We start from the raw sequence: 23250 nt of genomic DNA on the forward strand, positions 1-23250 counted from the left end.
AAAAAAAAAAGTGTTTTACTGTCATAGGCCAAACAATTATCAGCCCACCTGTTATGGCAAAACGATAAAAATGAACAAAAGTCAAGTGTTGCATATCTGCTATACATCAATCCACACATAAAAATATTCGAAATATAGAAACATAAAAAACGATACACAGGTCGCATGCACAGCAAAGACGAATAAAAATTACTGTGAGAACGCAATAACCGAAAAGTCATTAATTAATATGTCATGAATTTGTTTACGTATGCTTTATGTCTTATTTTTAACACTGCGTAAGTCTTGACCTGGCATTATATATTTGTTTGTGTAAGAGGACAGCCAGTTATTACAAACATTTTTATCGTTAATTTTAATGACATTCCCCTTGATTTTGTTGGCACCATTGCGGTGCTAAAGCTTCTGTTTGTATCCCACGGCTGATGAGGCGCTCACGGTGACGAAAGAATCGTGCCTCTGCCTCTAACGACTTAGTTGTTGGATTTGACCAAAGTCGCTCACCTGCTGCTGCGGCTCGTGGCCAAACTCGATTGTCCAGTGTATACGCATCAATGAATTCAGTCCACACACAAACCTCACCTCCTAAAATGCCGTTTCCCTTAGGTAGGTGATTGTCGTACACTTTTTTCCAGTTATAGTATGTAGTTACCCCCCAAAAACCATGATCTAGGTACCAAGCATCTTTGGTTGAAATTATTAGATTATAGCCCAACTTTTGTAACTCTAGCGGTATACTGTTCTCTGAAGATACCCATGTTTGTATGACATAACGCTCGTTTGACAAAAAATTTTCAATCACTGATGGATCTGTTAAGCGACTAGACCACAAAATGACTGGGTTAGTAAGACTTTGGTCATTGATTGCCGATGTGGCAATTCGGTTTTGATTTGCTAGATACAGTGCGTTATCCCATAAACGTAACACGTTATCCTAAAATAAAGAAATAGGAACTGGTTAGTATTACTTGGCACATCAACATCAAGTTTATGTTTGTTAAAAGAAATTTTATACAACATTTTAGACATTTCCAAAGTTTCAAGGATAATGCGTTCGCGTTGCTGAAATTTCCATAACATATTGTTTATGTTTCGTGTCAAGGGATCAAATACTTATTGTTGCGAAAAATATTTAGAATGAGTTTTCTACAATTAGAACAATATGTTTTTTAATAAAAAATGTATCGTGTTTTATATTCATCCAATCACAAAACTCTACGAACTGAGTTTTTAATAAATCTGCGTATCGTAAATCCGCGTTACGCGACTATTATGAGACTTAGTAATAAATTCTACAACGATTTGCAAATCGTACTTACTTGAAACTCACTCCACAGCGTTAGAAAGTCCACATCATTCTGACCCATTCCACGATTTCTTAGATAGCTTACGATTTCTTCTGTAGCATTCCAGCAACCAAAAAATACTTCATCACCTCCCATGTGAAAAATCGTTTCTTCTTGGTTCAAGTTTACCAAATCGTAATAAATATCTTGCAATACGGTGTATAAATTTGGGTTGATAGGATTCAACTGGCCACATGGTGGTTCGATGCAAAATTTACGCCATGGTTGTTGATTAACACAAACGGCAAGGTTTCCTAGCCCTTTTTCAGGTCCCCATTGCCATCCATTCCCTGAAATTATAAGACAACAAATTCGAAATTTAACAGAATGGTTTTAAATTTCGAGTTTATTATATGGAAAAAAATCCCTTACCAGCGTGTGCTGGGGCATCTAACTCAAAAAGTACACGTATACCCCGATACTTTGCATATCGTATTATGTTTCTCACGTCATTCGAACTGTAAATCGCATCGTCAGAGTATGCTCCATTCGCTACCATTTCGGGTACTCTATCTAACTGTATTGGGAAACTTTGTGTGTCGGTCATATGCCAGTGAAATACATTCATTTTGCTAGCTGCCATTCCATCTAGCTGTTTTTTCAAACATTTTATAGGTATATAATTTCTGGCTGTATCAATCAGCAACCCGCGATGCGGGTACATTGGTCGATCTATGATGACTGCTTGCGATAACATATAGAGCGATGCGGTGGAGTTTCCTTCATTGGCTGTGGCAAACAATTGTAACAGAGTTTCACAGCCATGACGTGCACCAAAAATAGTATTTGCTTCTATTTTTGCAACCACAGAGTTATTGTTTTCAAGCAAAACATTTAACGTATAACTTTCATCCGTCGTCCAGTTGATATTAGTTGTATTAGAAGCGGTGTGAATTTTTATAACCAGTTCCATGGAAGTTGAACTGGTTAGCAATGTTTGATTTTTAAATTCTCGGCGTAGATTAAGTAAAAAATATTTTTCAATTTCGGTTAATATGGTTCTCCCTTCAGCAGTTTGGTTAGGCCATGTTTGCTCGAATCTGTACGATGGATTTAAATATTAGAAAACAGTTGGAAATCATTTAAAAGAACTTTTAGAATAACCCACCGTATATTGAAAGGATTTATAATAGTTGTATTTTTACCAAGATCCACTCGACCTGTTGGTTGAGGCCACAAAGCTCCAAATTTCCCACACACCAAGCGACAAACATTTAAAGAAGGAAAAACATCCGGTTTGGTACAGTCTTCCATAGACCCAAATTCTTTAATACATTGTTGTTGTTTTGTACATCTGTATGTTGAAATGATATAGCTAGAAGCCGGGAATTGCAAAATATGAAACATAAAAACAACAACACATTTGTTCTTCATCATTGCACTACACATACACTGTCACTGATTCACTAATACAGATTTAGTTTAGCCACACTTGATGCTAGGTATATAAATAAACACATTGAGTATATCAGTATATTATGTATATATTGAGTATTGTTTTATGTAATTATCTAATTATGCTGTGCATTCAGACAGGAAAAAATGATCGCGTTTAATGTTTTAACTTGTTTCCACATCCGCCAAATTCGGGAGATACTCTATGAAAATTTCCTGTCACGATTTTATTAATGCACTGAAAATAGACAACAATCACTATCAATATGTTTCTATAGTTTCTATGTTTTTATACTTTATAGCAGAACGTGTTGTCTTGTGTAAGAGACAGACATTGAGAATCCTTAAACAATACGAAAAACAGAAGATACATGCGGAAAAACAGAAAACAGAACAGAAGAGAACGAAAACAGAAGATACTGCATTGTTCATATTTCTTAAACATCTGAGCCCTTTGCCTTACATTTTTGCGTGAAAAATAAATGTTCTATTTCTTCTTGGCGTAACGAACTATTGTTTATTTAATTTATATTATGACGGCAATGCGGTATTTTCGGCGTAACGAACTACTAGATCCTCAAAAAGCCATCACAGTCGACTGGATATAATATTCAGTGCCTGTATTTACTGGATCATCCAGTAAATGAGCACCAATTGGAAGGAAAACGAACAAATATGAGTGCTCACTGGATCAAAACTTCTAATAGGGAACGAGTTGAATGATCGCACTAAGTGTGTTGTTAATTTGGTGAATCGAGATTAATCAAATGAACCTCAGAAGACGGAACAATCAGCATGTTGTAAGAAGAATCAATCATGAACTGGTATGCGTGATTGTCGAATCTGAGGTGACTATTTTGAAACTGTTTGAATCCAATTTGAGCTCATTGGCAAATGAAGCTTTTTGGTAGTCCTGAGCAATTGGGGCTGCTAATTTGAAAAACGTTGGGTGGCTCCAGAACAAATATCTGGAAGGCTGACCGGGAGGCGTACTTTTGATGGCCTCGTTGTAGACCTCTCTAAAATGCCGGGATAAAAAATCATGAGTTTTGGGCCATTTTCCATTATTTTTATATACTCTTTGTTGTATAGGTTTTTCTTCGGTTCACGACATGGCTCACGATCGCTTACTCCGCCCATCGTGAGTTCCGACAATGGCTTTAGCACAGCATGTGTTGAATATTCATCAATGGTCATGAAATACTACCATTATTTAATTAAATCCTATTAAACTGATTTATTCTTAATCTAAAAATCAATCCTCATTAAGTAGGTGTACGCTTATTCTGGATTGCAGTTGCAATCAGTTTTCACTTCAGGGGTTGTTGCTTTCAGACTCTGAATCCTCTATGGAGACGAACACTACGGGGTTGGTCACTTCAGGTTGTTACTTTCAGACTCTGAATCCTCTATGGAGACGAACACGGTTTTTGCAGAATGGGACACCGGCCCATACGGTGTTTCCGTAATCATTGCTTCCAACAACATAAACCAGCCAAAATTTCCAAAACCACAAAACAACACAAACCCAAACAAATATGAACTTTTTTGCATTTGTTTATAATCCCAATGAACTGATTGAACACTTTGTAATGAGTTGATATTAAATTCGATTTCAATTCCTGTTTCGTAAAATAAGCAGCTATGAAAGGTTACTACTTACAAATTTGTATGCATAATTGGTGAATTCTCAAAAACACAACAACCTTGGGCAACAATATACAAATTTACTTATTTCAAATAGAATCATACCTTTGAATGCGTATTACTTTATTCACAATGGACTATCACTTCAAGCTCAAATTAGGCAACCACCAACATAGCACGTCGAAATGGTACTGTTGATAAACTCTCCACAGTAGCAGCAGTATATTGAACCTTTTGAAAGAATTGTAAGGTTAACACTTTAAACGCTGATAAGAAAATGTGTGTTACAGTAGAATGAGGTCACATATTCGTAGATATTGTAACTCTAGAGATGCAGGGGAATTGTTTAAATGAAATGAATTACTAAATAAAGTTTTATTTTGGTAACAAGGTGCATTTATTAATAGACCTATCACAATAATGATAGACCACTTAAAATCACTATTGAAAACCATTTCGTTTGAGAAATAAATTTTATCTTTTTTTTCTTTTTAATTATTCAAGGATTGTCGTTCTCGCCCCACCCTCAAATTACTTGGCCGCTGCCTATACAGTCAATACCCGAGAAACGCGATTTCGGAGATATGAGGATTTAAAAAATTAGATATTTCACGGTGTTTTGTATGCAGAACTCAATTTTAAAATTGAAAAAAAATCATCATATTTCATTGTGATTAAAATTTATTTACATAGCATAGCGCTTTGAATGGGCTTCGACTGGGAAATAAGTTTTCGATTCCTTTATATGATATATAACCGAAGTTTTAGGGGAAACTCGAGATTCCGGCTGTATCCGTTTTATTATTAATGTTAAACATAATTTATATTTGTTTCTGTCCGATTTGTCTCCCGATCGTTCCCGAATGCATTTCAAATTTGGGTGTATTCATAAAATTCAGCTTCAATTCAACACTTTAAGTTAACTTAACTTGATTTGATAGTAGAATTTTGTAGTCCTGCTCATAGGGGTTAAAGCTACCCTGAACTTATATGTTGCACTATGGGCTTGAATTGGTCATGGATTGTGAAAAATAACTACTGTGTCTGCCTATAGTGTCATGTAAAAATTGTTTCAAGGGTAGCTTCAATCTCTATCGGTGAGGGGACGAGGGTGGGGTGACTGAAGATTGTTTGTACCTTTTTTTTATTTAAGATATTTATTTAAATACTTATAAATTTTTGATGTTGTTTATTATTTGATAATCATCCTAAAAACATTGATATTGTAAAAGTTCATCGCTCTAAATGTGACTTTTTCTAAATATTTCATATTTTATAACTTTATCATAATTTTCATAAACAACATTGGTTTTAACTATGCAAGAGCAACGGAAACAAAAATTAAAAAACCCCTTAAATTATTGTTTTTCACATTCCACGACCAATTCTAGCCCATAGTGCAATAAATGTGTCCAGGGTAACTAAAACTGCGGGGACTTGGCCTCAAACCTCCTCAGTCGCTCATTTGCCTCAATAAGTAACTCAAAACCAAAGTCCGTTGCCTGTTGAGATTTTCCTCACTTTCGGTCAATGAAACTGTTAGGCCGTCTCAACATGGGCCGCGTTTTCCGCGGTACCGTATAACCGTATAACTTGTTTGCCACTTGGCCGCGGTCGCCTGCCAAATCTCCTCCGATGTCATTCTCATGCCGGCCCATGTGGAGACGGCCTTACTCTTGGGCGCCATGCTGGATCTCATTTCGACGTTTGCAATACACAGTAGTGATGGGAAAAACAGCCTCGGAACCGGAGCCGGCTCCGACCGGCTCTAAAAAATTTCGGAGCCGGCTCCGAACCCACGGCTCCGGAGCCAGTTCCGAACCCACGGTTCCGGAGCCGGTTCCGAACCCACGGCTCCGGAGCCGGTTCCGAACCCACGACTCCGGAGCCGGCTCCGATCCCACGATAACCCCGTAGGTGCTTTTGAACTAAAAGCATTAAACTAAAGGGTCTGGAGCCGTTTCCGAACCAAATGAAATGCATGTGCTTTGCTCTACAAAGCATATGTTGCGTCCAGCAACAAAGGTCGCGTTCAGCAACCGCTTTTCTATCGCAAAGGCGATACTAATAGCTTTTTTTAACACTTTTATTCTTAAAGGAGAGTGTATCTCTCGTGTTAGGTTAAGAGAGGGAAGAGGTTAAAAAAACTTCTATCCTTGGCCTAAGCTGGTATCGAAAAGACCCCAGCTGTCCCTGCGCGCTGCTTTTATCGGCATTCTCTCCCGTTTTCCCAGAACGGGAATACGTGAGAAGAGCACACGATCCTGCAACGCAAGCGCCACCTAGCGTAAACCTACTGAACGGGCTGCTGTTGGTTCAAATGGACCGTTGCTCGCAAGAGCATATTTACGCATTTGCTTATTTATTTTTTGTGGAAATACATATTGTGTCTTTACTTTCAATTTTCAATTTAAAGTAAATAAGCATGTAGTTTCCAAACATGTAGGTACCGTAAATCGACCAAAAATTATGATTTTGTTTGGATAATTATTTCAGTAAGTGCACACTGGTCAATGGCAACAAAACTAGTCGTCAGCACCAAGGAATCCAATCCTGGAAAAAAAAATCGTTCATTTATTATAATAATTTATTATAATTAGGCGCTACCGTACACTAACACCGCAATATAACACCATGCAACGACAAATCTGTGATGTCATCACTTGCGATTTGGAACCGGTTCCGCCGTGGGTTCGGAGCCGGCTCCGGAGCCGTGGATTCGGAACCGGCTCCGGAGCCGTGGGTTCGGAACCGGCTCCGGAGCTGTGGGATCGGAACCGGCTCCGGAGCCGTGGGTTCGGAACCGGCTCCAGGCTGAAATCGGAGCCGGCTCCGGAGCCGTGGGTACGTTCCGGAGCGCACATCACTAATACACAGTGTGTGACGAGTAAATTTGTTCATGTATTTATTTATTTATTATTTATTTTTTCCATGATGACGGCTTTCGCCGTATTATCAGTTCATGTATTTATATGTATATATATTTTATACACTTTTTTCGGGGCCCCCATCAGGCGGCCGCCTACTCCGTCAACCGATACATTTGCCGCAGACATGCAAGATGGTTGGCTTCGCGACAGTTTCTGTGAGGCCGTCTCCACATGGGCCGCGTTTTCCGCGGTACCGGTATAACTTGTATGCCACTTCGCCGCGGTCGGCTGCCAAATCTCCGCGGCAGACTGTCAATCTCCGCGGCAGACTGACAGGCGCGGAAACACGGCTTTGTTCAAGATGAACAACTCTGCGGAACAGCAGCCGTGGAAGATTTGACAGCTGAGCGCGGAAGATTTAACAACGAAAGTTATACGCCCATGTGGAGACGGCCTGCAACAAATGTTGCGAAGTTTTATGACAGGATGATATCTCTAACAACCGTTGATGATTCTCAGAAACCTTACGTACCCGTTGCCTGGTCCATCTTCATCGTGGACATCAGGGAGTGAGGAGAATGAAGGCAATCGCACGTAGTTAACTTTATAGATCGATGTTGGACAACGATATAGAACGCGATGTAGTCAATTGTGGAGCTTGTAGAGCAGCTTCAAAAGCACCTCCATAGGCAACGCCGAAGCGACAGCAAGTGGCCCTTTAAAAGAATTTCCTTCACCGCAAAATCCGTCAGGACACAATCTATGAGAGGAGTGGAACTTCGGTCAAGCAGAGATAGGTAAATGTGTTTTATCGATACACGCAGCTGAACGGTCAACACTCGAGACTTCGATTGCCGTACCTTTATGATTGCACTTTTGCCACCATCCCGATCCGTGCACATCTCCGAACATGCTGGTGGCCCTTCAGATCAGACGATCTTTTTAATGTGTAATTGTGGAGTGTACGTGTTAATGTAATAACGAAACAATACTAACTAATAATCTTACTAATAACATTGTCAATATCAGAATGTTATTAGTTTAGAATGAAACAAGTGTACAAAGTAATTTGAAGACATTTTTTTGTATTTGTGTATTTTTTCTTTAAATATAACAAACAGTCAAAATACTAATGAAACTAGTAAAATTTTATTCTTTCTGCCTGTTTCATAAACAAATGTATAAAATTTATGTTTAATGATTTTTATATAAGTAAAGATCTTTGAATTACTGTAGATCTCGAAATGAGTTATTTATATATGAGTTTTTTTTATAGAAAAAAAGGATTAGGAAAGGATGCTAGCTGATATATTCAATTTGTTACAAGTCATTGTAAACTGTTACACTTTGCATATAGCGTATATATATATATACACAAATATATTAAGAGTCACAATTCTTTCCCAATACGAGCGAGAATAGTTAAAGAACAGGGAACTTAAGATACATGGATTTAAAGACTTGTGTTGAGGAAAACGGAAATATAGTCATACGTACATCGTTCTCTCACTACAACCCATCGGCATGTATGCCAATTTGTATGTTTATCTATGTGCATGCTAGCCGTTCTTACAGAACCTTGTACCTGTACCTGGTAATGATATTTTAAGACAAATGTTTCCATTTTAGCTGTAATGTTAAAACAATGCTTAAATTCAGTTCTTACTTGCATTTGGATTTGAATAATCAATGCATCCTATGTTGCTAGTAAGATCTATCTCTTCTGAATTGCTAGATGCATCGCTGGAGTTTGAAAAGTTCATTTCTATTTGCACTGGTCGTGAGGGCATACGTCGCGTTGAGATTGCTCCGTATTCTTTATTGTTGTTACCTTTATATATCTTACTTTCTACGTGATGGAATTGATCTTCTTCGAATACTAACTGATCGGATTTATGTTGAGAAATCCTGTCTTCTTCTACACACTCTTTTGTATAATCTTTCTTGATGATATTAGGTTTATTATGGTTCGTGAAATTCAAGTTTATATTGTTTTTTGAGCTGCCATCTCGATGGGTTGTACTTTGTTTAACTGATTGTTGAATAAATACTGTTTGTGGTATATGTTCCTGGGATACGGCATTCAATGTAGTCTTGGTATCGCTTATCGCGTTAATACCATGATTATTGGTAACGTGGCTACTATCATGGTTGGTGGAGATGGTGTTGTTGGCGCTGCTGTTATTGGATGTTGCTTGAGATTCAGACGCTAATAACGAGAATTAAGCAGAAGATGAACAGTAACACAACAATTAGTTTTAAGACCCATGCTACAAATGGACTACAGAAAAAATGAGCTAAGAAAATATTGGATGTACAAAATTTTGTATCTACTAAGCTTATAAAAAAGGCGTTGGCCTGTGGTGTAATTGGTAACGGCGCTAATTCCAGATGACAGGATCGAGACAACAGTCTCTTACGGACTGTTTCTCCGTAGCTAGGATTTAACAATTCGGCCACGTGGTAGAATAAGTTGATACGACCTAGCCGTTCTAACGAAGAAATAAGTGAGTAAGAACAATATATAAAAATATGTTACAGACGTTACATATATTTTTGCACGTATTTTTTGACGACGCTTGTTTCGTTGCAGGATTGGTATTAGAGGCAATCAACGCTCCTTCATTGTTAACACTTTGTTTACGGATGACGAGAATTCTCGTCATAACGCGGACGAGTGTTGTTAACAGATGACGAAAATTTTCGTCATTACGAGTGCCCACAAGCACCATTCAAACGGGTGACACTAACACACACAACCGGTCCCAACTTACACGAAAATTTTAGTATTGGCTTATTCGGGTTTTCTGCGCCTCATATATACTATAACATAAAAATAGAGTTTAATTGTACATTATTGACAGCTGCTAGAATATTTTCTGTATAGATAACAAAGATCAAAGTCGGTGACAACAATCAATAATCAATGTGTGTAATAAGAGCCCGTCAACAAAGTGTTAAGAATTTTTCTTTCGTTGTGCGTCAATCAGCAAGATAGCAACGATTTTTGATATAAATAAAACTTTAAACAAACACGATACAACAACTCCTTCCCTTCAACCAGTTCCAAGTTACTTAATCTTTATGATTACGACCTCATTTCATTAGAGGAGCCTCATGTCTCTCCCCCAAATATCGGGGAGAGCGGTTCCAATTCGTGATTGCCATGATATATTGAAACAAGCGATACGTCAACCGAAAGCTAACAATGTATACTAACTGATGAATAATTTTGCTGCAATTTTTTGAACCCGCTGCAAGATCCGGAGGACGACCGACCAGAAATTAAACGTCCAGAACAGCAACAACGATGGCTGGCTACTGCTCTTCGGAAGTTCCGCGGGTCCCGTTTATCAAATTTCCCCAGACGGTGATGGTGTTCGGGTGCGTGTCGTCAGAATGGAAAGTGATGCCACAGTTCTTCTTTGAACAAGGCCTCCGTGTCAATTCCGAAGGCTAAATTAGGATGTTGGAAACAATAGTGAAGTCTTAGATCACTAGAGTGGCCAATGGTTCCAGCAGGATTCCCCACCTTGCAATATGGGATTTGGATTCGGTTCTGTGGAGGGAAGATCTGTGCCATTGCTAATGCACCACCGCGTCGGAGGTCCGGGGAGTTTGGTGGCCAGACATTTAAACTAATGTAGTCATATAAATTCTCCGACAACCATTTTTTGTTATTAGGAGAGGTGTAGCAAAGGACCAAATCTTGTTACTACCTGTCATTGACTACTCTTTCTTGGCTTGGGCTTTTTAACATTTTTCATGGATTGGCTTTTATCCCAAGTTGTATAATGCTTAGCAACTTCACGTAGCCATCCGAAGTCATCCTCTAAAAATGCGAATGCATCACAGTCAGTCCTCCAAGGGTATCATCGCCCATCCTGAAACCATCGCCGTTTAGGTAAATTTGGTCTGTAGTCACTACCCTCTTAGTCACTACGGCAAGTTTGACACGATTTTCAAATAATTTTTGTTTATAAAAGAAAGTGTGAAATGATATCGCGATTGTTACACCTTGTATACAGCTTTGCACGCACTTTACGGTGAAACGACCAGGCCGTAGAGATATGTTTATAATAGCTCTAGCATAGCTCAGAGTTAAAAATAAATCGTAGACGGGTAACTAATTATTCGCTTGATGAAAAACCATAACATGTTGTCTAATTATTGTTTTGCCCTTATAACTTGTAACCTTCTATTTAAATTTGTTTTGTCTTCCTCCCAATACATACTTTTACTTTAATAAATTGTTGTTCGTAACGAAAGTTACTGTCAGCAAAAAATGAATAGAACTGTTTAAATCTTTCTTTTTCTTTTTTATCGGCACAACATCCTCAAGAGGTCTAAGCCTGCCATTTCTGGCTTTCTTTGACTGTATTTACCCGTAGCTGAATACTCAGTCCTGTAGTGTGAAGGCCGACGTCACTACCAATACACCACCGAGCCGCCCCAGCCGCTAAAATTTACCTATAATTATTTGTGCGTTTCCCATGCTCAAACAACGCATTCGCCAAGCATCTTGTAATAATTGTAACCGTGCTTGTTTCCTCCATTTTGCTCGACGATTTTGAAACCAAACCTGAAAATAAATGTTCAATATTTGTTATTAAACGAAAACGTATTGTGTTATGATTGTGATCGATCTATAGGATGTATAGCTATTTAACATGTACCCCAGTTCCCCCTATTAAGATACAGGCATGAACATAGGTAAATATGCTCAGTTTTCATCAGGAATAGGTCATTTCGTTAGACTGGTGATAGTGATGCCGGCTATCGTACGATTGAACCGATCTTAAAATAAATATTATTGGCTGAAGATTTTTTTTATTTTCAAAAGAGAAGTCTTTGTAATTACGATCGTTTAAGCCTGCCCAGCTGAAACGCACTCACAATAGTAAATAATCGTCGAAACTACGATTTGAACTAGGGTTGGAAAAGCAGTTACAATTTCAACTAAAGTGTGCATGTTCGTATTTACTTCGTTCTATTTGGAGTTGGAGCAAATATAATGTGATACACTTGCTACACGAAATAACTAATTTTCTTTGTAATATTATTTACTCACATATTCATTTATTTATTTCGTACGATTACAAAATTACAAATTATAAACTCCTCGCCATTTTTTCATTGCTCTTTTATCATTTCAACATTTGAAATGTACCTATATTTTCACTATATATTTTCACTATAGCTATACAAAACCAGTCTTACATTGCTGTGCAAATGACTGCAAGCACGACAATTCCACTACGTTGATTTGTCCTGGAATCGTCGTCTGAAACACATGGAACAAATAAAAATCGTTATTAGAAGGCACCCCAAACATTCTCGAACACTTTAACTTACCTTTAGTAACATAATGCACTGATAATTTTCAGCCGGGATACACGCGTCTATCTTGCACGCAGCTTCGAAAACAACATTCACCACGGCCGCGATGCGAACTGTGTGCATGAGTGTCCCTATTAACAAAGTGACACCATTCCCTATTGACAAAGGGGCACCATTTCTCATGACATCTCACTCTAACACCATGTTGCTGTCACCCTTTTCTGGGTCTTGGGTTTTGTGAAATGGAATCGCAGTTTGTGTTTACCTTTGAGGGTGTAGGATGTACGAGCAACAGTCAGCGAGAAAACTGCGAAAAACGCTGTAGAACACCGTCACCGAGTAAACAGTACTTTTTGTGTTTCAAGCCAAAGTGATAATGGAAAGTGAATGGAACAACTTATTAATAAATAGTGAATAGACCATGTAATTATTATCGTTATGATTGTGATAGTCGCCTAGATCGGTCATCGCACCGAAAAACTATGAGGCACAAACTACAGTAAGCCATCACAGTACGGCATACTCGATATACGCGATATCGTAATACGCGAAATTTTGAAAAACAGATTCATAGTTCATAGATAGTCAGAGAAACTTTGCGAACGGCCGTCCTCGAAAATTTGAAATATTTGGTCCGCAAATAATTAACGGCCGTTTTTAAATCGATGAGGCCACTGTGGACTGCGGCGCGATTTTGACGTTTACAAACGTCATAAATCAAGTTCGGGAATGACATAATCAAACTGTGCAAACAGATTAGTGATTATTTCGTGCGAGTAAAAGTTCCTAGTTCTTGAAAATGTCTGATTTTGAGCAGGATAAGCGCCATGTGCGGTAGGTGTTGCTATTTTTGTTTCGAGCGAAGAAAGCGGCAGCCGAAGCGCATCGAGAATTTGTGTTTACGGCGATGCTGCTCTAAGCGAAACAAGGTGTCAGAACGCTTTCGAAGCGGTGATTTCTCCGTGGAGGATGCTCAACGTGATGGATGCCCAAAATGTTCGCCGTCGAAGAATTGACGGCTGTACTGGAGGAAAATCACTGTCAAACGCAAGAAGAGCTTGCAGCCGTGCTTGGTGTAACTCGTCAGGCCATATCATCACGGCTGAACGAGTTGGGCATGATACAGAAGGAGGGCAAACGGATACCACACGAGTTGAAGCCGCGAAACATTGAACGCAGATTCTTCATGTGTGAATTGCTGCCCCAGCGGCACAACAGAAAGGGGTTCCTGCACAGAATCGAGTCGGGAGACGAGAAGTGGATTTTGTTCAGCAATCCTAAGCGCAAAAAGTCATTGGGATCCCCCGGTCATACCCCAACATCATCAGCTCGGCCGAATATCCATAGCTCAAAAGTAATGCTGAGTATTTGATGGGACCAGCTCGGCGTCATCTACTACGAACTTTTGAAACCAGGAGAAACAATCACTGGTGAACGCCACCGGAAACAATAGATGAGTTTAAGCCGAGCACTGCGTGAAAAACGGCCAGAATACTCATCACGCCACGACGAAGTTATTCTGCTGCATGACAATGCTCGGCCACATGTTGCCCAACCTGTGAAAAACTACCTTAATACCCTCAAATGGGATGATTTACCGCATCCGCCGTTTTCACCGGATCTGGCACCATCGGATTTCCATCTGTTACGATCCATGGCACATGGATTGGCTGACCAGCAGTTCTCCTCCTATGAACAGATCCAGAATTGGTTGGATACCTGAATTGCTTCGAAAAACGTATAATTTTTTCCGAAAAGGAATCCGTGATTTATCCGAAAGGTTGAAAAAAGTAATAAATAATAATAGTCAATACTTTAATTGACCCAATTTCTACAAATAAAAATGCCAAGAGTAAAAACATGTCCGTTCCAATTGAAACGGAGTGAATTCGTTCCCGCACTCCCATCCTTATAGTGTGGCCATCCCTATAGTGTGCCCATCCCTAATGCGCGCCCATCACTACCGCGTCCCGATGACGCTGAGAGTATATATAGTGACAGGCGAAGAGAATAATTTGGTCCTTCGAATAAAGTGAAGCTTCAACTCACCCTGCCGGAGTTGTAAGAGAAATAAATAAACCAAACAACCAAATTTATGAAAAAACGGTCGTTATTTATTTGCGCACCTAGTACAATTCAAAAACAAAATAATGGAAAGCTTATTAGTTATTTTTATAGAAGAAATGAAAAATAAACTAATACCACATAGTTCAACGTAATTCAATTACAATATTTTCTCTGGCCCCTTTAACATGGTTATACTTCAACTCTTCAATATCGAGTATACACGATATGGCTAAAGAAATTCGCGAAAGAAATTCGCGAAAACTCGACATACGCCAAAGCGTTCAGTTCCTCACATTTGCGTAGAGCTGCTGTATACACACATGCGTATACACGCCACGCCGTTTGATTCAATTTAGGCTTTTTATTTCAATGACATCACTGACTAAGGAGCCCAGAAGGAACCGTGAAGAAGCTGAACCCGTCCGGTAAAATTTGATCTTTTTTGTAACAGTGTGCGTGAGATGTCGCATCGAATAATGGATCGAACAACTGGTACGTTCGAACTTCGAAGGTTACAATATTGGCAATTGGTGAGTGATTTTAAGGCCAAGGGGTTGCTGAGGCTAAGAAATCTTGGGGAAACAACGCGCTACGCCGTATAAAAACGAGGGGCCGTTGAATGTGTGCGTCAGCTGTCGGCAATTATGATGAGCGAATGCAGTTGTGTCCGTGCTCGAATCCATGTCCTCTCACATTGTCCTTCATCACAACGATCCTGCTCCTGCATTGAGCCAGCGCGGATGCTCTGCGCTCAGCTACAGCGGCCTTGGGGTGATAGTTAGAAAATGTACCCAAATCGTCTTGCTCATGCAAGGACGCATACAGGGTTTGGCAATAGATAGAACCCGGCGTGCCCAACTTATGGAATCGCGCAAGCGAATAAGATAAAGCGTACCATTGCGTCACCGTACAATCGTCGTTGATCCAGCTCCCAACATCATTATGGCTTGTTGCGACAATACTTTCTGCCTGTTGCCAGTATGTTGTTTGGTACTTTTTGATTATCCCATAAACAGCCTGCAGTTTTATGTTTAGCATTTAGCTAATATTTGCATGCGTTGCCCCGTTCTCATACGCCGTTACCAGACGCTCTCTATCTTCGTGTTTTTTTGTCGTCGGGGCGTTTGAATCGAACTGCCTGCATTTTGCACTTGTAACTCAGAGTTCGGTTGCTGCGGTCCGTAGCTCTATTTAACTTATTTTATCCGATTGCAGTTTGCTAATCACAACAATTAAGCGAGTAGGAAATGATACTTGTTGTACCCAAGCGCCTGAAACACACAATAATGCAAGAGCGTTTTAAAATTTCGCATCGTTTTAATCGCTGTGCGCAAATACGTACCTTTACGTATGTTTGTGTTTTATGTTAACGGACACCAAAAATAAACGCGTTAAACGTGTTAAATCGAAAACAGGATACAAGTTATTGTTTTACACACTTGGATTTAACTGGATAACTTCAGACACTTCGCTTGCTAGAGCAATTTTAAATATTTTCAATACCCGTGAATTTACCTAACGACAGCATATACTCGTGTTTTGAAATCCTGTGTATACATACAACGTTTGAAAGATCCAATTCAAAATTTTAAATGCTTTAGTTGTATATTTTCTTAAATGTTGTTGCTTGACGGTGAAAATCAATTATTTTATGCTCTATTGTTACTAAACAATATTTTACATTCCTTTTTTGTGTCTCCAAAATTCAATATTTCATGCAACATTAATCCGAAATGTTTATTTTCAAATTTCACCTCTTTAACTGGGGTAATATATACCCAGCTCCAATACCGGCCAGCCGATTTGGCATTCATTAAATTGTGCACGCGATTCCTTATCTATATCACGCGATACCATAAACTGTTTCGCGTTTCCCTATCAATGGTACGCTTTATGTTATTCGCTTGCGCGATTCCATAAGTTGGGCATGCCGTATCCTATCTATTGCCAAACCCTGTACTGTACCGATCTTCCTCTAGCGTTCATACCATATGCATGCTGCGTGCAGGAGCGTTATGTCGTCATCCGCTTGCGAATGATGGCGGAAACAGAATGAAAAAAAAGATTTACGCTGCAGCGCAGGTTCGCCACGCATTCTGTTACACGACTACTTATGATCCGACACGCGCCTGCACAGACGCATTGAAAGACACATGGCTGGAAAAAAGCTCACCTAGAACAACACCGCGCGAGAGCGCACCGTGTATTTTAAATGGGGCTCGAGAGAGCGGTCGCACATCGGTCACTCATAGGTGTTTCAACGCCTTTTAAAACACCTCCTAAGAAACCTCATAAAAAAGCTCAAAAAACTCTCGTTATGGTAGCCTGAACGCTAGGAAACGACCGGTACAGCATGCGTCCTTGCACGCGTAAAGACGAGGTGGGTGCATTTCTATCTCTCATTCCACGGCCGCTCTGGCTTAGCGTACAGCACCGCGTCGGCTTGATGCAGGAGCAGGTACGCTGCGATGGAGAACAATACGAGACGGAAAGGATTCGACCGTGTACATAATCGTCTTCACTCGCAAAAAACCACCGCCAGCTGACGCACACATTCAACGGCCCCTCGCCTTTACACGGCATCGTGTGTTGTTTCCCCAAGATTTCTTAGCCCCCCACAGCCTCTTGGTCTGTAAATCGCACACGATTTTACTCTCGTTGTTTGTCAGGAACGGTTTCCATACGATTTAACTGCACGCTTGCCAAGAGGGGTGTTCTTCTTTCGCTCTCGATATTTTTCGATCACGGTTGCGATTATTGCGATTGTCACGACTTTGACAGATCGTGCTAAAAACCTCATTCGTATCGGACGACACGGAAAATTCGCCACTTTAGCAAACGTTCAAATTTTGTGTCCGTACAGCAAAAGCGAAGACCAACATTGGGAAATGTCGTGTAGGTTGTTGTGGCGATAAGTTATAGTTAAACTGCACTGGTTAATTGCATGCCAACTAGTGAGAACGAACTTGATGGTGGGGTTGTTTGACATATGTCAATATAAAGAAATTAAGCGAAATAGCTCTGCAACAAAAAAATAATGAAGGTTCTTAATGCAGAGCAATCTCTTTCTTTGTTGAGTGTTAAGCATCATAAACGCTCAAATACCATTACTCAAACATAAGCTCTAACACACATACGTAAAACTACTGATGATAACAATGTATGTTGTCGTATCTCTTTATATTCTTCAATCTCATCAATTTCATACATCTTTCTTGCTTGTGCCGACAATGATACTTGCCAACATTGTGTTTACCTTCTGTTGGTAAAAAATACTCAAGCATTGTTTTTTTCGTTGTGTTATAAGAAAATGTCTAGCTGGTGTTGTCCTTTTCTCCGTTAATTGGCCAAGTGGATTGGCTTTTGGAACACACTAGATAGTTTCTGTAGATAAAATCTGCTGGTGTTTTACCGTTAAGAGCCCAAAAATCCCGCCTCATGTTTACAAGCGTAAGTCGAGGTGTTCCATGCATATCTTGATATGCCTTGGTGAACATTTTTGTGATGTTGTATTTGTCTGGTAGAATCATTGAATGCTTGGTGTTGTATCGTGTTGTTGCCTGCAGCAAACGTCCTCCAACTCGCATAACAACTTCATTGTCCATGAACGGTCGTAGTCTTTGCAATTAAAATTTGCTTTTAAATTCTCAGTTTTTAACTAGTTCCTGCACCTCGAATGCCGGGGGAAAAGATGATCTAATTCCACACCAAACACCAACGGATAACGATTTGAAACGATAGCTATGGTATGTACTCTGTTAGTTTAAGTAGTTTATTTATTTGCACCTTTATGATCAATTAAACGTACCGATTCCTGTTCTAATACCTTTACATTTAATTACAACGACAACACCAACAAACACTTAAAAACATTGTAATCGCTGAAGTAAATCCCTAACCCGCTGGTCTGCCAAGGTGTGCCAATTTGTTTGCCAAACATTTTTTCGGCAAACAAATGATTTTGTTTTCCGCAGTTTGCCAAACAGAATTTTGACAGTTTCTCCATACGATTGACACTTTGTGTTTGGCAAACACTTTTCATAGACCAGCGTGTAAATGGCTTTAATGTTCCGGCGTCTTCACACGAACGGATCGGACCAAAATCCCATCCGGACCAAACCCCCGTAGCAAGGACTGACTATCCGGCTACGTGGTAATATAAGTCTAGTAAGCCAGAAACAGGCATCACCTAGTAGGTCGTTACACCAAGAAGAGAGAGAAAGAGAGAGAGACAGAGTGAGAGAGAGAGAGAGAGAGAGAGAGAGAGAGAGAGAGAGAGAGAGAGAGAGAGAGAGAGAGGTCCCTAAATAGCAACCTATTCTTATTTCACACATTCATCTGATCGCACAGATTATTGTGATATTTTTTACAGGGTTTTTGCTGGGGATGCATAGTGTTTATGCTGTTTATTGCTCTTGAGCATGTAAAAGGACAACGATATTAATAATTCTACGAGCAATTTATATCACAAATTAATGAAAACAAATTTCTTTTATGGTTCTACTTAACTCATTCACTAATAAGATTTAATTCATTAATTCATTCTGATTCATTATGTTCCCTCTACTTACTCAATATGCTTTTCAACTCTAGTTTAAAGACTAGTCACCATACAACAAATTGCTTCATAGAATTCGCTACGTGTAATAGGCCCTGTTGCGGTTACCTCCGGGAAAAACCATGTGTAATTGTCGTTTGAAAGCCAGATTGGACCACTGAACCATTCCTTAGGAAATTGACTAGGCAATGCTTCTTTTGACAATATATCCCCAGGATTTTCAGTCCCCAGTTTTCACGCAATGTCAAATCATGTTCCGTAGCAACGCTGTTGCTGACGAAGGTAGGCCAAGTGCACCACGGAGCCTTCAACCAATTGAGAACGATTGTGGAATCACTCAAAAAATAAATCACTGTTGACCGTTCCTTTACGCATCGCATACGATCTTTCATCGTTTCGGAGCTATCACAGCAGCGATCCAAATGCGACAAGCTTAATTCCTACAGTAGGGCTACTTTCGATTTTGCTGCATTTTTACGCACTTCTCACATCTTACTTTTTCATTTAGAGCGTAGGAAATTTATAGAATGATTTGCTTGTGTTTTTTGCATAATTATTGGTACAGAAACTAGCCTCACACTTTCTTAGTTACTTTCTAAGAACTTTCGTTTTCTTTGCGCACCGACCTATGTCTTATACTGACTTTGCAGAAAAAAAAAATAGGCAGCATTGTTGGATAACATGAAAGGTTTGTTTGCAATATTTTGTCAACTGCTTCGAAGACTCAGATTTACTGTAAGGTTAAATACTTTGAGGTCTTATATCATATCTTTTCTGATTCTTTTTTTATCCGCTGAAAGAACGATGCCTGATCTCAGTAGTAAGATGAAGGTAAACAAAAGCATAGAAGATATGATTCGTTTGGAAACGACACAAGCAAATCTTTTTTATTGCAACTGCATGTGATGGTTTGGGCAAGTTTTGCAGTTAAATGCAGTTAATGGTCATATGAACATACCAATTCACTTCAACGATCACTAGCATGGGCGAATTAGGGCTTACTAAGGTCAACACCAAGTTCGACTGCTCGATCAAATACTTGAACGGTATGGGAAGAGTAAGAATGGAAATGGAGGAATGGAAGGAATGGAATGGAAGGAGATTGAGAAATGGAGAATAAGATTTGGGTGAAACGAGAATTGAAGTAAATAATAAAAAAAAATAGTTAAAACATTTATCATTCATAAAAACACTCTCGGTTGTAAAGGTTCTTAACGCATATTGTAAAACGTCTGAACGCCAAGTAAAATTTTTGAGAAGAAAAATCGGTATGATATTCATTAAAAAACGCATGCGAAACAGGGCATGCTCATACTTATTTCCGTGGATTGTATAAAATTAAACGACTTCGCCAAAAAATACAAGATCACAATAAATAAGTAAAGTTTTTAGAAAGTTGGTGAACATATTCATTTACTTAAAAGTTACAATCTTGTAGCTTGTTCGACTTATCATTACCATTAGAAGGTCAACTAACACCTGACTAGGTTTGGCGATCTGTTGCTGTTACTCGTGATCTGTTACATGTGAATTTTTCGTTACCTTTGCTTCATTTACCGTTGGTTTAGTAATACCACCGATCTCCCTCAAAATGTACTTTATAGTGTAATAGTATTGCTTAGATGCACCCAAATAAAAAAAAATAAAGTTGCTTACAAATACATCACCATCACCATGTTTAAGGAGAGTTTTGTTGTTATTCGAAAATTTAAAGAACAATTTCTATCATTAAACGGAATCTTGTAAACTTGTAACCGAGCATATTAACACATATGGCACACCACCGGATAACCAACTTTAGGTTTAAAGAGAAATAATTTTATTTCATCTGTTTAGTTTGCCAGCTAAAAAGAAAATACTGGCTGGTATATGTAATTCACCCTTTGCTCACTTTTCGATATAATATGTTAATTATCACCTGAACACGTGCTTCACTTAAATTAATCCGCAGTGCAACTTCTTCACGCAAAAACACATCCGGATAGTGTGTTTTTTGAAACAACTGTTCTAATTCCTGCAGTTGTTGCGGCGTGAAAGTGGTGCGATTCCGCCGCTGGCGACGTCTACCGAACATGTATTCCGTAAGAAGATCTCCAGGCATTGGGGATAAAAATGGACCCGCCATCAATAACTTTCTGTACACGATTTTTTAATGATTTTTTCGTTGGTCGAAGGAAGTGCGCAATGATAACGCAATTGTTTCACCTTGTATGCAAATTTCCAAGCACCTTACTGTATTAACATCTAATCTGGTTGGTGTCCGGAACAGAACTGATTCATTTTGGTGATAAACGTTTACCGTGCATTACTCCTCACTATACGCAAGCTACCATTACACTTGACTGTATTTTCACTATGTTTAACGTTTCCCCTGTTTCAGACGTCGTCTATCTCACTTACTATTATGTTCTTCTTGTCTTTAGGCAGGATGCGAATTGGTATAAAACTGCATCAGTGCAAGTGACATGTAGTTCACCACTACAAAAGGGAATCCAACATGTCCTTTTCGTTTTAGCATCCGTAATGGTAAATAATCTAGCGAATGTTACCTGTTGTAAAGTTATGCACAAATTTTCCCCTATTTTCCATAGTCAAGTGTGTTGTCTCGTTTTGATGAGATTACCTTGTGTATACCTTAGATAAAGAATATGTTTTTAATTTTCAAGTGCAGCATAGGAAAACATAACATAACGCATTTCTTTATCGAGCCGTTCTTCAAAATAGGGGAAAATGAATAATTGTGTAGTGCGGTTTACATTTTTTCATAAAAGGAGGTACGAACATGAAGCCACGTGTTGATTCTGATTACATAGACGAAGATGACGAATACTTACGAAAATATATAATCATATGTGATCTGCGCCATGCTATAGAAGGCTATGTCTTTTCATTGAATGGTTCTTGAATTGACCATTCTTATTGAATGGTTCAATATGGTTCAATAAAAGTTTTTTTCCGTGATATGTATGACGTTCGATGGTATCGTAGCATAATTGCGAACATTATTTAATTGAAATTATTTCATAAAAGTATATGGAATTCAATTTACCGTTTCAACCGAACCGAGTATGCGCGCATTTACCACAATCATAATAGAAATTAATGTTAGCGCTTGCGCTCGTATTGTTATGCCAACACTGATGTAAAGGAAACAATTATGAGTATGAGTACAATTATGCTCACGATGAATGAGAAAGATGGTGGCAGTCCTTATTCTATCTCATAATTTGAAGGTGCATATATTCTCATACATTTGTAAATTTGAGTACCGTAAACCGCGCGATAGCGGAGGGAAGATATTACAGACGAGGCAGGGTTTGTGTGTTTTTTCTGCATTTTCTTTGACTGTTGAATGATTTTTGTAATGAAAAAGGCGGAGCAAATCGAGGCCAATCAAAACGGTTAGCAAAATATGGTACTTCTTGTTTTGTTTTGTATTACCGTAATTTGTTTTCCATTTTTAATGGCATGATCTACGATTCGAAATCCTTTTTTCTAATTATTCAACAAAAAATTAAAACAATACTGCAATAATGGATTAATAAGAGTAACAGATAAAAGGAAATGCAGAATTAAAATATTCATAGTTTTTAGCAAACAATTAGTTAGACTTTTTTTTCGCAGTTTTGGTTTCGGTTTGGGTCAGAATGTTGGATTCAAATAAACAGGTAATTCTTATGTATATGTATTGACATTGAATTTTATTAAAAACTCTGAATGCTTGATGCGAAGAAGTTATGAAAACGAAAAAAACGCTCGTGAAAGTAGTAATGAGAACACCTATTGTTTCATTGAATGCCGCTTGTTCAATGCGAGTTGTCTGAAAACTGATTTTCGGGTGTAGATAAGGTGGAACCCTATTGCTATGTACCAGATCAAACGCCTACACGTTTTACAAGAAGATTCAAATATCGACAGCTAACCATTCAATCGAATCAACAATCTGACTCAATGCCAACTATTTAGATCCGTTTTGATGACTAAGTAAATCGTTATTTTCGTTGATTTCATAATTAGCCACGATCAA

At 38.8% G+C, this 23250-nt stretch overlaps 2 protein-coding genes across 2 annotated transcripts; both read right to left on the reverse strand.

Moving 5' to 3' along the window:
- Positions 1-355: 355 nt before the first annotated feature.
- On the reverse strand, positions 356-6075 carry LOC128310880 (chitooligosaccharidolytic beta-N-acetylglucosaminidase). Its single transcript, XM_053047626.1, has 4 exons — positions 5966-6075; positions 1719-2386; positions 1320-1636; positions 356-934 (listed from the first exon to the last, which is right to left on the reverse strand). The coding sequence occupies exons 1-4, from the start codon at positions 6073-6075 to the stop codon at positions 356-358; spliced, it is 1674 nt and encodes a 557-aa protein (XP_052903586.1).
- Positions 6076-8913: 2838 nt separating this feature from the next.
- Positions 8914-21348, reverse strand: LOC128297902 (ALX homeobox protein 1). The gene is made up of 3 exons (XM_053033619.1): positions 21142-21348; positions 11729-11840; positions 8914-9467 (listed from the first exon to the last, which is right to left on the reverse strand). Exons 1-3 carry the CDS (start codon positions 21346-21348, stop codon positions 8914-8916), a joined length of 873 nt encoding a protein of 290 aa, XP_052889579.1.
- Between the last annotated feature and the right edge of the window lie 1902 nt (positions 21349-23250).

Source organism: Anopheles moucheti, chromosome 2, assembly GCF_943734755.1.
Source record: "Anopheles moucheti chromosome 2, idAnoMoucSN_F20_07, whole genome shotgun sequence".
In the NCBI taxonomy this organism is placed as follows: domain Eukaryota; kingdom Metazoa; phylum Arthropoda; class Insecta; order Diptera; family Culicidae; genus Anopheles; species Anopheles moucheti.

Excerpts from the sequence above, each read along its gene's own strand:
- LOC128297902 (XM_053033619.1), bottom strand. The coding sequence starts at position 21,348 with ATGGCGGGTCCATTTTTATCCCCAATGCCTGGAGATCTTCTTACGGAA. Across the intron at positions 11,841-21,141 it reads TAAGTGAAGCACGTGTTCAG|GTTTGGTTTCAAAATCGTCG; the intron begins GTGATAATTAAC and ends ATTTATTTTCAG. Across the intron at positions 9,468-11,728 it reads AAACGCACAAATAATTATAG|CGTCTGAATCTCAAGCAACA; the intron begins GTAAATTTTAGC and ends TCTCGTTATTAG.
- LOC128310880 (XM_053047626.1), bottom strand. The coding sequence starts at position 6,075 with ATGGCGCCCAAGAGTAAGGCCGTCTCCACATGGGCCGGCATGAGAATG. Across the intron at positions 2,387-5,965 it reads ACAAGTTATACGGTTATACG|ATTCGAGCAAACATGGCCTA; the intron begins GTACCGCGGAAA and ends TCCATCGTACAG. Across the intron at positions 935-1,319 it reads CGCTGTGGAGTGAGTTTCAA|GATAACGTGTTACGTTTATG; the intron begins GTAAGTACGATT and ends TCTTTATTTTAG.